The 17,133-nt window shown below is 36.0% G+C and overlaps 1 protein-coding gene across 1 annotated transcript in view; it reads left to right on the top strand.

Moving 5' to 3' along the window:
- Window positions 1–12,046: 12,046 nt before the first annotated feature.
- LOC108686057 (puratrophin-1-like) overlaps window positions 12,047–17,133 on the top strand; it is a 31,342-nt gene continuing 26,255 nt past the window's right edge. Inside the window, exon 1 of the mRNA XM_018191121.1 lies at window positions 12,047–13,683. Coding sequence (XP_018046610.1) covers window positions 12,559–13,683 — 1,125 coding nt within the window. The 5' untranslated portion in view covers window positions 12,047–12,558. The remainder of the gene's footprint in view (window positions 13,684–17,133) is intronic.

Below are 17,133 nucleotides of genomic sequence, written 5' to 3'. Positions count from 1 at the left end.
CCGGTCGGCCGACGATGCAACGGTCAGTCGTACGTGGACGTTAATTAATCACGGTGCACCCACTTCAATTATCCGTTTCATGCAGGATGCGCTCGAGCGCGTGGGTCATTATCCAAAAACGTACCCATCTCTTGTACCTTCTCCCTTTTTTTTTTCCTTTCTTTTTTTTACCTCTTATGCGGCCCAATAACCCCCATTGCTACCCACACGCTGTCATAATTGTCACCGATTATGCCGCGATGGTCGAAAAGTGCATTATTTGGGTCATCTTGACGGAACTGGAACGAAGTTATTGGCGATTTATTATTGAATGATTCGCACGCGTTTCAATCCTGCACAACGAGCAAGCTGTATATGGAGCATCGAGTAATTACACGATGCTGGTGCATCAATTGAAGCCGCCGTAAATTTTATAATAGCGATGAAAACGTGCGTCCATTTAATTATTTGGAAAAGACTTCTTGATGTCGCTATATGTATTTTTGGGAATTAATATTTGATATGACCCAATTTTATATAACGTTACGAGAGACATTTACTAAAATACTCGAGACATATATTTCGTAACAGCGACCGCCTCGGTTTTTTTTTTACGAATATTTTCTATGAGTATTGTGTAAATATTGGCGACTGCAGAGTATTGTATAAATATAGGCGAGCGTATAATGCAGTTGCTGATAAGAATGCAAAAATTATCGCAGACCTTGAGCGAGGTAAGTGACGAAAGCTAGTTAGAGCTGCGATCAAAGTACAGAACGTTGTTAACACGATGGTGGAACAGGATAATGTCGAAGGACTGCCAAGGAGGAGTACTCGTAATAATGTAGACGGTCGTTCTCGTAACCCAATTACATGGGACATCGCCGGCGGAAAAGGCGAGGAAGTCATGCCAGGAATAAGAACGAAGTATTATGTCGGCACCTATAATGGCGACAATCGCAACTCATGAAATTATGGTCGATTCTGCTTCTAAGAAAGAAATTCCATCGAGTTTAGAAACCGCCGTGCCATTACTTCGCGAATCGCGGCATGATCGCGCGCGATTGTTGCGAATATGTCTGAACACTCGGCATTGAGTGTAACGTACTCTGAGGAATTTGGTAACGATCAATCGATCGTGAAAGTAGCAACAGTGTGACCGAAATGCAGCTCAATGCATACGAAAACGGAATCTTGCTCGCGATACTATTAAGTATTCGATTAATACTTTTTTTTACCAATAATTGATTATCTAAAAAACAATGTCCAAAATACGAACAAAGATATCCTGAAGATGTTTGTCTTTCAGATATCATGTCACATAATACAAAATTTGTAAGGAATTATATTTCTTCATTAAAATTAACATGTCTTAATAAATTTAACATTATAATAAATTAACACATTTTATGCATTTATCATAAAACACACACACACACACACACACACACGCGCGCGCGCGCGCGCGCGCGCATACACGTGTTTATTATGTTTTAAAAAGCATTATTCTTATGTTATTTGTTGAAGTTGTTTTAATACTAAGAAATATTGAATATCAATTTACACAAAATATTGAAATAAGTCAAACATATTATGTTAAACTAACACTCGGATATGTTAAAAATTCTACACAAATTTTAACAAAGACTTGAGTGGACTATTTCTAATGCAGATACAAAATTTTTTTTTTCTATATTTTACTTAACTTTACGAACAGGATGCAATTTTGTAATCGTATAATATCTAGTTAATCAATCATGCTGTTTATTTTCTAAAATAATAATTAAATTCAACAAATTTTTAATGTTTTGATAACGTTGTAATATAAATCATCTGTTGTTTTATATTTACTTCAATATAAGTAATTATATTAATATCTACGTGTGAGAGAGGAACGACCACACGTTACATCCGGTCAATGTGCTCATCAATACCACCAGTGTTAAGCGCGTGTCACGAATCGCGATCGGGAAACCGTTTCAAAATTCAATTGCAAAAGCATAAATCGGCACAAGGCAGTTATGCTCGTTAATTCACCGTACTTGATGCGCAACTTTCCATCGTAATCGTCACGCGATAATCAAGACGACGATGTGTTGACCGCTATCTGATATATCGCATAGATGGAACATCCTTTTCGCAATATTTTATACTTTGAGTATTTATACAAAAATCCAGACCGTAATTACTGAGCTTCTTAATTTAGAATTGACCTCAGTTGGGACCTTAACTTCAAGTCAAGATGATTCTGCATATCAGATGGTTAAATAAGTTTAAAAATTAAATCTTAGATTAACGGTTTTTTAAATTAAAAAAATAAACACGTTTGGTTGTAGGAAATTAGAAAATTATAGATACTGTTAATCGAGACTCTAATAAATGATCGAAAGAACCTTCGTTCATCATAATCTGCATGATGCAATAATTTAATGCAAAGTATACATGTCGCATTTTTAAATATAAAATTTTATTATTATTTTAGTTCTTCAAATTCAGTTCTTCAAATTAATATTTTTAATAATTTCTTATTCTTGATTTTGCGTATTATCGAATCCTGTTTTTATCTGAGATAAGATCAAAGCTCTTTCGTACTCGGTTCAATTACTAACGCTTACTCAGTATCAATTCAATTGAATGTGTTTATTAAATGCTAAGTAGCAGTTATGGGAGCGTACGGGTTGGTCCCTCAATTTTAGGGTGCCTATCGCGCGGAACTGCCTACCACGCCGCGTGAAAGCGTGTAATCGCCTAATCGTGCTCGACCCCACGCGTAACACCCACTTAATACACGATAGATTTATCTCGGACAAAAGGAAGACTGTCCTCATCTGAACGCAACATCTGTTGCACAATTAACACCCTATCGTTTAATTGATTTGCGACGGTGCTCTGTTATAGAAATCGTTAAAAGTTGATCGCAACATTTTCGGCTTTACAACAATTGCAATTTACTTGAAAATATACATGATATCGTATCGTAATATACTGTGCAATATGCTCATAAAATCGACTCTTAACGACTCGAAGACTTTTAAATAGAACCGATAAGCTATATCGCATTTTTTTGTTGATAAGAGAACAACGAAACAATATATATAATGACACTCTTCTTTATTGCAAATAAAGTATGCATCGCTGGTCAAGACTTATTTTTGTTTTCAACTTATATATAACAATGAGCTCAAAACGATATTTTTACATTGTGACGATTCGTTTAACTGGAATTCTTATGTTCGGTCGAGTTTTTTTCTATGCGAATTGTGTAATATTATATAAATATTATGTTTGCTCTTTTCAACAACTGTTTTTTTCAAATCTGGTACACTTATAAACCATTTCGTGAGGAATGACCTTTGGAGGGCCATTCCTCTACAATTTCACGCGGCCCCGTAAAAATGGCGATTCAATGTCGTCTGTGAGTTGCCTTTTTCTCATAGCACGCAGTCCTACAACACAATGGTCGACATTGTGTTACGCAATGCGCTTTATACTTTTGTTTCGAAGAAGAAACCGTAAAATGCCCCGCCTTCTTAGTGTTTAATGTAACGGGTCATGACAAACCTAATAAACAAGGCTGAGAGACCTTGGAACGTAAGGCGCGATTGTGCGCGAATTGTGCTTTACATGCAAATTGCGCTATCGTTGTTCTCACTCTATGACGTGATAGCTGTTTCTAGGAATATTTGTTATCGCAATGAATTTTATTTCGATTTTGATTCTTACGCCAAGGAATTTTTTACAAAGGTATCACCAAGTAAAACTCTTATTTAAAGAATAGTATTATGACTATGCCAATAACGATAATGAACGCAAACAATTATAATATTCGTTGAAGTTTAACGATACGTTAACGAGCAGTGGGAATACTGCTAAAGATCGATAAAGTTTTACGACCATGCAATTAACTCCTTGCAGTTTATTATTTTAAATACTTTCCAGCATTTATCGTAAAGCAATATAATATGTTCTTTAGTTTAGAAATTTTTTAAATCACCTAAGTAAATAAATTTTATTTATTTATCAAAAACATAGATGAGGCACTTTTTAAATTTTTTCAGAGATAGTTTTCTATTAAGTAAATAGTGAAAGTATTTCTTATTTGTTTATTTTTTTATTAATTTTTTTTTAAATTTACTAAAATGAAATAATATATATGTATACTGTGTATCGTTTCTAAAGGTAATTAAACATATGACATTATTTTAATAGAATATATTTATTTTAACTTTGTATAGATATTGGAAAGTACATATATGTGAATAAGTGGTGCTCTAAAATACTACCGTCAAGAATTGTAAAACGAGCAATTTATTTAACATAAGAAAATGTCAGCCCGAAAGAACTTATGTTTGAAATATCGTTCTGCACGAACGAGACACGTTTCTCACACCCATTACCACGCGGTTCAGTGCCAAATAGAAGAGAAAGGAAGGCGAAACTGGAGGTGACATCTTGCGAAGGTCATCGTACATACACCTCGAGGCTCACCTTCCGGCGTAAATTAGGAGACGATGAGAGAGAGAGGCAGGTTTCGCTCTACTTCGAGCCATCGATTAACCCATATTTCTGAGGTGCATCGCGTTTTTTTTTTCCTATTGCATCTACGCGCGCAATCTATGTGTAACGCGCCTTCTCCATCTCATATCTTCCCAGTGAATGCAGCAGTGAACCCACATGCTGCTCTTGCGCACGCACACGCGTGCGTTTGTGCATACGAGGAACCCATGTCGTTGCATTGCGTATTTATCGAATGACAACTCGGCATAGTTTCAGTAAATCCCGTTTGCTAAACGCTTCTTTGCGCTGCAGACAGATTTGTTAGAGTGAATCAGCAAAGCGCTGATGACGGCTAGCGTATATTCAAGACCGCTCATTCTTGAAGTCTAAACATACGCGAGACAAACGAGCGATGTCAAGGAATTCCATTATTCACCGTTATGAAAGTGTAAATTATGAACGTACGTTCAAATTTGATAATACATGTAACTTAGAAGTGTATCATTACATAATAGTAAAGAAACTTTACTATTAGTACTGCGAAAGTGTATCATCTGTTAAGTAACTGTAGTAGAAATTACGTAAATCATTGACATTGAATATTTTATATTTTCAAATGGATGATTTTTTTCAATTGTTATCATAATTATTTTATGGTCTTTAAATAGATATTTATTAAATTGAGCATTTCAGGTGAATTACTTTTCAATTGTTATAATTCTTTCTTATAAATCTTTGCGGTATTCATAGTCTATTTTCTTATTTCAAGATTATCTTAAATAATATCTTAAGATGCTAATACGACCATCTGATCTTGTGGCATTTTAAAATTATATTTAAGATCTTAAATATAAAAACCGACTATGAATATCTTTGAATATTTATTAGATTAAACATCTCAATTTTCACTTTTATCGTAATTATTTTATGATCTTTGAATATTTATTAGGAGAAGCGATTCATTTTGATCTCAGCCAGTCATTCCGTTACCGACGAATAAATACATTACAGTTTTACCGTAATATATTTTTTTTATTGATGTTACGGTATATCCGAGATCAGTCTATCCCTAGTTCGGGAATCTTGAACTGGTCGGCCAGGGCCACATCACGTACGTGCTCTTCATGAAAAACGAAGTGGGTGACCCGTCGTTCGTACCGACATACGTACATATATGCTCGTTCGAACGTGTACTACCTGTACTGCGTAGAAATGAGTGGAAAATGTAACTGTACCTTCGGTTCCTCCTTACACGATGTTATTATTCATGAATTGTCATAAGCCGGATTCCTGAACCAACAAATCGCCGATCCCTCGACCGACATAGTTCTCATGCTGCTTTGTCTATTAGCTTGCATAATTTTCTTTTTTGCATATTACTGATGTTTTTTTTGCTTATATTTTTTCTATACTGTTTCTTGTACGTTGCAATGTGACAAATTGATTAATAATAACAAGACGAAACATTTATTTCGCCAGTAGCAAAATATAGATATATTTCATATTGTTATTTAATTATCTTCATGATTTATTCATCTTTACTTTCATGCGTAACAAGAATAAATACTATTACAAGGCTAAATGCAGATTGTTGGATAAAAAAACTCGATTTCAATTATATAATTGATTTGTATAATATATCTGCATTTCACATTTAAATCCAGCTGACACTGAATTGTTAGCTTTCTATTGTTGAGATAATCGAGATCACTCAGTTAATCAGTAACATAATCCGTGCATAGAAAGCGGTTATTACCGATACGATCAACGTAAGCGGATCCGAGAGCACGGAGGACGTAGGCTATATCTGCATTCCTAGTTGGATATTTGCGGCTAGGAGGCGATCGTAATGAGAAGCCAAGCGTTTATGGATTTGCTCAAGGACGTTGAGGTTACAACTGATGACACGAGTTCATTAGCTCAGAAGAATAATGCGACATTCGCATAACAAACAATGTACTTGCGCGTGCATACAATGGTGCATTTGCAATGAAAGTGCCTCGTATAATTTAAGTTGCGCGCCACCGAGAGAATTCTACTTAAGCGGCTTGTTAGTTAGATTAAGGAACGCAAGATAGTGTTATTTTAACAAAAAGGGACTATTACGCTGTACAGCTATTATATTGCTTGCACCTCCTTTATGAAAGTGAAATACAACAAGAGAGATGTTAATGACTGATGATTATTTCATTATCTTCTGTAAAAATGTTTATGTATGCTGTTTATCTTTTTCAAATAAACGAAGTTTTGAAAATAATATTTCTTAAAATTTATTCTGTGAAAGAAGTTCTTCCGCGCGCGAGTGTACTTTATATCGAATTTTTATATTTTTAGAATTCGTATGAAACACTTGAACTGGTTTTCTTTTGAATTTTTAAATATTTTTTTCCCTGGGTTACATAAGATAAATGAGATATATAGATATAATCAATCGATCATATACAGAATGTATACAAAATCCGTTATAAGGCGCTGAAATCAATACGTCGCGTATGTACAATGTACAGTTACATCAGTCTCAGAGTACGTGAGATGGATTTGATGATAATGGTAGATTAATGTGGATCCCTTTTTTTACTGCCGCATCGGGTGTCACATGGTAATTTCACAGGTTCCGACATTGAAATATCGATCAAATTCCTGTTCCCGTTGCATTATGTCGCACTCATCAACATGATTCAAGGGTAAGATAGGAGTTCGGATCTGTAGTGGTTTTTTCTCGAATAACGTGAGAGAGAATTAATGAGCCATAGACGATGAGAGTTGCGTATACTGGAATCAGATATCGCGAAGAAAAATGCGCTCAACGCAGATTAGCAATGATCTTCAATGCATCCATCGCGACATGTAGTTAAGTAGTTGATTATTACAATAACTAATTCACATGCGTTGAATGTACTTTTCAATGTTATCTATGATTGAACGAGAATGCATTTTTAATTGTTTAAAATTAATTAATCATTAAATTGTTAAATGAGATTTATTCATTATAACTCGCGGATGAGTTGCTGCACGATTATACGAAAACATAAATTTTCTCTTAAGCATAATCTATCAGCCCACAAAGAATATACTCATTATCTCACGTGTGCCATACTTTTTGTGTAATTATATTTATAGGATTATATATCTTTTCTAATTAACTGCTTTAATTTCTCCATCATTAGTATACATAGAATGATTTAATGTTACTTTCAAGATTTTTTTCAAAATTCTGTATTTATATTGCCAAAATATTAAATTTTTAATATTTACCTATTAATTATGGTAAAAATCCACACGTATCATATACTTTTTATTTCAGTAATCTATATTTATTACTCATTTTTCAATGTAAATTTTATTGATGCCAAAAAGGCGATGAGTGTTTCAATCTCAATTAAGGAAATTAATTTCAATAGATTAATAAAATTTTAATGATTTTATTAAAATCCATCTTGAACTACTTCGTTATTCTCGCCAAACTTCATGATTAGCCTAATATTTTATATCGTAACGAAACGGATATTAGGCACGCTCATTAAGAACAATTATTATTAGCATGGAATTATGATAATTCAGCAATGTACGAGCTGGCGATTATTTCTGAACTTGTTATCCGCGCGTACTGATCGCGTGCGTTATAATTAATGGTGACGTATGCGATCATTAACGGAGAGGATCGTGAGATCACGTGTCAAAATAAATGAGCGGACTGTGCCAAGCAATTAATGAAATCCTGTCTGCACGTGCGTAAACGAATTCGCACGCGACTCGAACAAGAATGCTGCACCCCCCCCCCCCGCTCAAAATGCATATGTAAATTAGATATACAAAGGTTTCTTAAACGTATCGAGATTGGAAATATGTATCGAAAAGAATTCGCGCATTTTTTTTTTGTATTATTTTTTGTATTATCACAGCTACAAATTATGTAGCTGTGATAAAAAAAGTTTGCAGATAAACGCTTTCTAAATACCTTTTATGGATTGAAATCCATGGATCAATCTTTATCACCTGTTTTAAGGTTTACATTTAAAAATCATGAGAACCATTTCCAAAAGAGAAAGTGCTTTCACAGATGATGAAAGAATGATTGCATATGAAATTTCTATTGATTACAGTTCTCTTCTATTAGAATAAATACAACTTTGCGAATTATTATTGTTTATTCTTCGAAAACATATGATTTTCTTATTTTTTATAGAGGCTAGAAAGGCTAAAGGTCTTAATCACGAATGCAAAATACATTTTTTGCATATCGAGTTGATATCTCTTAAAATAAAGATATAAATAGATCTTGAGAATTATAGCGTCGTCGTTTTTATCTTTTCAAATTTTGTTATTATTAGATGAGTTTAAGATACCACGTGAAAAAATTCGTATAAAATAGAGAGAAATATCTTTCGAGCTCGCTCTGAAATGTTGTAATGAGGAAGCATTAGCGTGCTATCTTCTCTCTTTGACATAGTTAGCCAAGAAGAAAAATCCGGAAGATAGGTGACGGTCTACAGCAATGTGCACCTCAAAGTGAAACTTTACACCGGGCGTAAACTCACAAACGGAAAACGATATGCGCAGGTCCGATAATGTTTTCGCAAAGGCAAACTGCGTCCATTAATGACATGCGGGTCGCTTCCTTCGATATTGATGTTTGACTGCGCATATGTATTCGAAACAAACATGCCATAATTATCGGAAAATTATGGAAATACCGTTATAAATGTGAATTTTTTATGATTCTTTTAAACACACGTTTCCTCTCAGCGAGGGCGAGGAGCGCACTGATACAATTTCAGTCTCTCCTTGATGAAGTGAACAGCTTGCTGAACCTTGGTTCACGAAACATTGGCATTAGCAATGGATTACGACACGGCAATAACCCGTAAACCCTTTGGCACCTCTGAAGAAAATATTCGTGAAAGTATTAGATACCCCCTTCTTGATTAAAATAAAATATAAAAATATAACTAGAAATTAGATATAACTAACATTTCGTTCATTTTTTTGTATAAGAAGGAAAAACAAAATTTAAAAAACGTATTAAAGCTTCTAACTCATCATCTTTAGACTGATAACATCGAAAGAGAGAAAATACGTATAAAAATTGTTGCAAAATATATTAAAATAGAAATATTTTTTAATAAAAAACAATATATTTGCATTTAATAGATTACACTTGTAAAATATATTCCGAACTCTCTTTTTATTTCGGAAAAAGAAAATCATATTGTATTTATCTTAAATTCGAGCTGCAATGTCATACAACTTGTTACGCGTTTTTTGGTTATTTGAAATTGAATTATAATTCAATTTCAAATATATGAATATTCCTTGATAAATAAGATAACATAAGGAGAATTTTATTTTATCGATTGCAAATGTTTTATTATTAAAAAATACTCGCATTTAATATATAGTTAACAAGAATTTTCTTTATATATTTTTCTCATTTCTGACATCATAATTTATTGTTGCAGCGAGTAGGCAGGAGCCTTAAATAGTATTGCATTAAAATACTGTATTAATATTTTCTATAATATAATTCCAATAAATTTGATACTTTTTTTTTAAAAGAATGACTTAAATGAATTCTGGATATTTAAAGTTGTATCGATCAGTGATCGTAGTTTTATCTTCCATTTATAAAAAACTGAGTTGAACAATTTTGAACTGATCGTGATCCAAAGCAGTGCCGTTGGCGCTGCTCCTAAACACTTTTCTAAGAATACCGTCTCAAATAATACCTTCGCACAACTCCCCCGCATTATCCTTCGGTGCTCCTCCCCGGTCTTTTCCGAGCCCCTCCCAGTCTGGTATCAATTTTCGATAATTCCTAATAATTCTCGGTCATGCGTGTGCGGTATCGCGGTCGTAACCGGTCCGCGATCCGAGGTGGTTTCCGAAAGGAAAAGGCATTCCAAGCCGCGAGTGCTTGCAATCGGTCCCTGCCGATTGGAGGATGTCGGCGGTGGTCGACACACGCGCATTCGCGCGTATATGAACACGCGTGTACACGCATCGCATATGAAAGGAGGCATGAAACAAGCACGGCGTGGCGTGCGGTGGCGAGAGATCCAAGCACCGGTGAGAGTTTAGACGCGAGGCGCGCGGCTCGAATGGAATGGCGGAATGGAACGGAATGGAAGCTTGCGCCTGTGTATCTCTCGTTGCTCGTGTAGAGCCGCGTGTACACACGCGTCTGTGCGATAGTATCACCCGTACGTGTATGTGTGTGCACGCGGCGTGTCGTATCGCGTACACCGTGCCGGCTGTATGGGATTAGGTACCGGCGCAGTAGGCCAACGGCTCTCGACGCCTGTGCGTCTCTTTTTCCGCTCGCGCGTGTCCGACCTACGCTAAGTCGGCGGTGAGCCACTGCTCATCATCAGTGATCGATCGAGGTGAAAATCGAGAAAAAAAAAGAACAGAATCCCCTAGGTGCGCGAGAATTCAAATGCATGGATAGACTTTTTCCTCCGAAGACGTTACCTTGATTTGCCTTCAAATTGAAAATATAAAAAAATAGATACGATATAATTGATAAAAAGTGACATATTTTAGTCACTAAGCTCTTATATAAGTGCTGCGATTGAATTGATGATGTGTTAATTTAAACTGTCGTCTGTGAGTTTTATTTTGCAGAATTTTTATTTTGAAGATTTTATTTTTCCTCGATTTTCGTTGATTGACGTTCAATCTTATTTTCCAATATAATTGCGCTTATAATTAACATCGTTTGTAAGAATTGATGTGTAATGTAATATGATTTTTCACTATGGCGCTCCGATATTGTGAGAGATCTAACGAGTACTAATTATTGTAATGTAATTACGCGACGTAGCACGCGCTGTCCCTTTCGATCTCTTTTGCACGATACTCATGCTCGAAGATCGATCACATGACGTTAATTTTCACAAGGATAAATTGCCTTACAACGGAGTTTATTACATTTAGAATTCTTGTCTTAATTGTTAGTTGAAAATATTTCTCTTGAACTTTGCGTAAAGCAATGCTGGAGTGAGCGACGTATGTCGCGAAAACAAAATATATGAAAACACATCAAAATTTGGAAAAGCGAGTTATTGTCGAAGAATAATAATAAATTCCTTAAAGAGATCGTCAAGCCTTCTTTATCGCAAGAAATTTTATTTCTGTTGATGAATACTTCTGTGTTAATTGTAAAGAGCGAAGACCATTATTTCATGATTTATGTTTGATGGAGCACTTGTGTTTTTTTTCTGGTGCACAGCTCGACGTGGCACGAATGCTAATAGAAAATTGCATTCAAACGTATATTTTATTTCGAATGCATCCGCATATAACAGAAAGGACGGATATTCAATGAATATATTTTTAAAATCCGCTACTGCGACGCCTTCGTTTCGCAGTTAACGATTGTGAATAATAAGGATATATAGGATGCTTCTTAATTATGTCATTTCTTTTATTCGATTCTTAGTTCATTCTTTTAAATATTAACGATAAAATTTATTTATAAAATATATTACACGCCAAAAGCACTTGTTAATTATTGTTATTACTATTCTAGTCTCAGTCCCTTAAATAAATCGGTACGCTGTCCGTCCAAAAAAAGATGACTGAGTTACACAGTAATAGAAATGACATTAAAAGGAAAATTGCTTTCTTCCCAACTAATTATACGGAAGATCGCTCAAACATTCGACCGACACGAGACGTCACGCTGAGACGTTAATTAATAGCCAAGTGGCACACGCCATCCAACTCTGACGTTCGAAGCTTGAAAGAGGGATCAAGGAAAAGCACCGCATAAGAATTTCCTGAAAGTCCATCATAAATAATAATTGTCACGGACATCATAGATGTGACACAACTTTCGCACTTCACAAATCAGTGTATACTTGCGGATGGATTTCCCACGAAACGGTGTGCAGATATATTTGGCAAACTACGAGATCACTATACACCTATCTGTTTCCGAGGAAAGAAGAGATAAAACATGAGAGATCCCGAAGAGCCGGCGATTTTTCTAGCCGAAAGAAGAAAATTGACGCGATTTTGTTTCGTGGTAAAATGTCGCGTTGCAACGCGACGATGACGTGCGACGCCTAGTTATTTCGGATGTATATCAGCGAAGAGGATAGTGGGGACGACGGCGGCTGCCGTCTGATCTCCGTACGTCAGTGCGTCGACGTCGACGAAGCGCGTGAGACGTCGCGGCGATCAGAAGAGCGAATTTACGACGACAACTACGTGGAGCGTCGCGAGAGCGACGACGGCGCGACGACGCTGGAGATCGACAAACAAATTGTGCCATCAGGCATCCAAAGAAAAGTCGATGATTTCGAATCACCGCCGAAGAAACCATCGCGAGAATTTCGTAAGAATCAGTCCTTGAAGGGTCCCTCGCGAATCGTTCATGATGTGCACGCTTTTAAGGGATCTCGAAGCGCGAGTTTCGTCTTGAGTCGAGAGGTTTACGGGACGACGTCTGAAACTCTGGAGATTATCGATGGAAGAAACACTGTGGAGGAGGATGGACATAAGACGGTAGTGAATCCGCAATATCGCGACACGTTGACACGCTCTATCCAGGCATCCTCCAGGATCGAGGCACGAAGACGCGTCTTGAGGAGAAGCGTCTCCGCGCCTGGAACCGGTGAGCAGACGATTCCCGCGGACGATTCCTCGAGAAACCAAAGCGACGAGGCGACGAAGAATACCAAAGAGCACACTTGCGTCGAAAATTCGCCTTTAGAAAGAAGTGTGTCACCTTCATCGAATCACGTCACCGACAACGTTCAGGCAATAAGATATCGTTCGAAGATTGAATCACGGTCGGGTAGGTCGCAGGAATTTGCGACGAAAACGGAGCAGTTGATCGCTAGGCGAATCGTGCCACAGGTCGATCTCGCACGGCGTACGAGAGCCTCGTCCTTCGTGATTGAACGAAAGAGGCATCGACCAGGTTCGAGAGCTTTCTCGAGATCCTCCGAGGATCTATCGCAGTGCACGATAACGAGCGACGTGAGTGCCGATGGAATGCGGAACTGCGGTAGTACTGTGGCGGGTGTTGACGAGGAGGGAAGTTGCATTCTGCTCGGGATGCGATTTCTCGAAGACGCACCCCAAATCGGCCTAGTGTCTCGGCAGGATGGTAGATGTACCAGAAGAGATCGCGAGCGAGCGAGGATTTTAAGACGCAGGAGAGTCAACGGCAGATCGGCCTCGGTGCCCAGATTGAACGTGAGTGGATTTTTTTGAGACTTGAGTCTTAAACACTTGTTATAATTTTGATGAGTTGTTTGTAATGAAAATATTCTGTCCACGATCGATGCAAATAAGTATGAATATAGAGATGTAGCAAAACAAATAGAAAATAATTGATACACAATAAACATACATCGTAATATTTATAATTATAATTTCTTTTATTTGTAGATGAATTATTTTATTTTATTACTTTATTACTGGACTGACATCTGTCAGTTTTCAATTTTTTGTATCGGATATTTAACCGAACTTTTTAATATTTTTTTTTAACGGTTTTGTATATTTTTAATTATTTATTTAATTAAATAGACTAATAATGCAACGATAAAGTAAAAATCACGTTATTTCACGTATTTTACATTGATGTATTATTTTTGCGCGATCTATGTAGCAGGTAGTAATTATTAACGAATTACAGATATAAGTACTACTATTATAAAAACCCGTTTTACCAGTTTATAATTTATAATAATCCGCTGCGAATAACGGAAACGCTCGCCGGTTTTGGATAAAAAGAAAATAACAATTTTTACAGGATAAACATTCGCGATAGAGCGACTCGTCCGATGATGAAATATTGTCGCCAGTGCACGCAGGTCCGGTGACGTATTTCATAAACGCGAGAGTGGCTGACCGTGCACAATTTTCAACAGTCGTTGCATTCTGCATGGCTCGATGAGATGCGGAACTGTCTCCCTATGTCTGTCTTGAATCTGTCTCGGCTGTTGAATGGATGCAAATCGAGATGCATTATTTCCGGCGGGCCGCTCAGGGTTAGGTGGTTTTGTTCCGCGCTATTCAGAGCGTGCGTCTTCCACGTGCGAATAAATCGTGCAAGACGATGCCTCGTGCGACAAACGCGCCGCGAAGATACGCTCATGTAAAGATCGCTTTGCGATCCTCGCGTTCCTCTCTAGATGCTGCACCTACATAGGCATGTCACTGCAGTATTTAGATGCGAGTCGATGCGATCTCGTTTGTTATTGCACAAAGTTCCTTCGGGTATTTGCGTTGGCGAGTGCCTCGACCCGAGTGGGAATTTACCTGGCGCGACTGACGGATGCGCGAACGTTTGCCTCGCGCTCGACACAAACGCGTTAGCAACCGGCTCAGAATGTGCACTTGAATTTATGCACGCGGGATGCTCGCGGGAAACGTTGCTAGATATTCGCAATCGCGCATCCATTAACCTTTTACATATTTTAATCCTTTCACGTATCGTGCCGTTCGATCGTGAGCTGGAGTTTCTGGTCCATTAATTTAACGCGTTATCATCAAACTTTGGTATTAGTTGATGAATTTTGATTAAAATTTAACTAACTTGTTCGATTAATCTACTCCATTATGATCACAAATTATTAACGTTTTGTTAAAGACAAAAATAAAATCGTTAATTTCCATTATGAATTTATTTGACAAAATATTTTTAACCTTTTGTTCTGCTTTCGTCAATGTTAAATTTTCATCCTTTGAACTTCGGATTTTTATATTGTTCTGGATTGTATAAAAATCTGAAAAATATTTTTACATTACTTGTGAAAGTTTTAATAAGGAGTTTTAATTATTATAGAAATTGGATTGTAAGAATGAATTTGCTGAAGTAATTATATATATAATTAATATAAAATAAACATTTAGCTACTCTCTAAAACTTTTAGAGTGAATTTTCATTCTGAAAAGTGAAATCTCATTTTTAAAGATTGAAAATGAAGTCATTCCTTTTCAAGATTAACTCAGTTTTCACTTTTAAAATGAGATTCCACTCCAAAGAATTTAGAGAATAGGTCTAAAAATAATTTTGTTATTTGTTACTATCAAAATAATTTTATAGGAATCTGACGCATGATGAGCATTGCCGCAATGATATTTTGATATCTAGCAATCAACATCCTACATAATTGTTTCTTACCAACATTCTACATAGTTGTTTCGATGATCTAGTCTGATAATCTTTATTATCTATAATTTTTTTCAGATTTATATTTAGCTAAAATTTTGGATATTTCAGCAAAATCGTTCTTTCCGTGAATTTACTTATTTTTTACAAATATTTTAAATTTATATAAAAAAATAAAGTAGCTTTTTTTGGCTTCCTTGTTTTTTTTATTGATTATTCTTTAATTCTTTTATTATTATTTAAATTTAAATCACAGAATGCACAATCAAAAAATTGACTGTGCCTTTCCAACATTGCTGACAGAGAGTTAATGCAGTTATTTACTGATCACAGCCATTATCTGGACCTTGTTTAATAAATAAATCACAACTGAAATTCTTCGTATGGAATTTATTCTATTAAAATCAATCTATCATATCGATTCGAGAATTGTTTCTTATTACGACTTTTTTCGAGCACACATGATACATTTGTTTACACAAATATATCGTGTTTCACATTCCAATTCAGCGAAGCGTTATCTAAGGTTTCGCGCGTGATCCTCGATATTCTTCGGAGCATCTAGAGGCGTACGTCAGAGATAACGAGCTTTCGCGAATGACCATGTCCGGTCTTATATCGATGTGTTGGCGAGATCCGGTGCTAGACTTTACCTGGTGAGACTGATGCATTTTCTCAACACACGTACATGGCGATGTGTCTCGGATATCAGTTTGACATAATATCTGCTTTACGGGAGACGTGTAATACGTGTACTTGAATTCAAGTGCGTGGGTGAATCGCGTATTGCGTTGTGCTCGCAAATACGCCTAAAGAGCTTGTCCGATCGTAGCTTGAAACGACTGGCCTTAAGTTTATCTGCATTGGCATGCGTCTTATCACCGACGAGTACGCTAATGTTGCTAATAAGGATTGCGCTCGGTGCATTATAAAGCGACGCTATCGCCGGTAAAGCATTTAAAAGCGAGGCATTTAAAAGCGTATACCCCGATAGTGCACGTATTTGCAATACAATGGAATTCTTCTGTCACTATATTGAAATGTTCTATAAATCGAATATTTAGACGCAATATAATTGTGGTAACCATTATCTTTTCCATTAGTCATAATGCGTTTAACAGACTCAATAATTGAGCGCTCGCTATTATTAGTGTATTGTTCTAGATCATCCAATCAAATCTTTAGAATCTGGAAGAATACAGTAATAGCAGCTAACGCTTAGTTGAGTCTGCTGAATGAATCCAATTCTATTAGGAATTTGAAGAATATTTTTGAAGAATATTTTTGTTACCAAGTATAATATATCATGTTATTTCTTGATGCACTCAAATTCTGATTACGATAATCTTAATTGAAATTTTTTTGCATATTTTAATTAACACTTTGTAGTATTTATTTACGATATGTAAAAATTTTAGATTGTTATAAATATAAATAATACGTTTTTAATGTTGTTTAGGTAACATTTAGGTTTTATTCAATGAAAGATAAAAACAAAAATTAAACATAGTAAAATTATTATAGTT

The sequence above is a fragment of the Atta colombica genome, unplaced genomic scaffold (genome assembly GCF_001594045.1).
Source record: "Atta colombica isolate Treedump-2 unplaced genomic scaffold, Acol1.0 scaffold163, whole genome shotgun sequence".
NCBI classification, from domain to species: Eukaryota; Metazoa; Arthropoda; class Insecta; order Hymenoptera; family Formicidae; genus Atta; species Atta colombica.
Note: the sequence above shows the minus strand (reverse complement) of the source record. Positions and strands in the feature narration are given on the sequence as shown.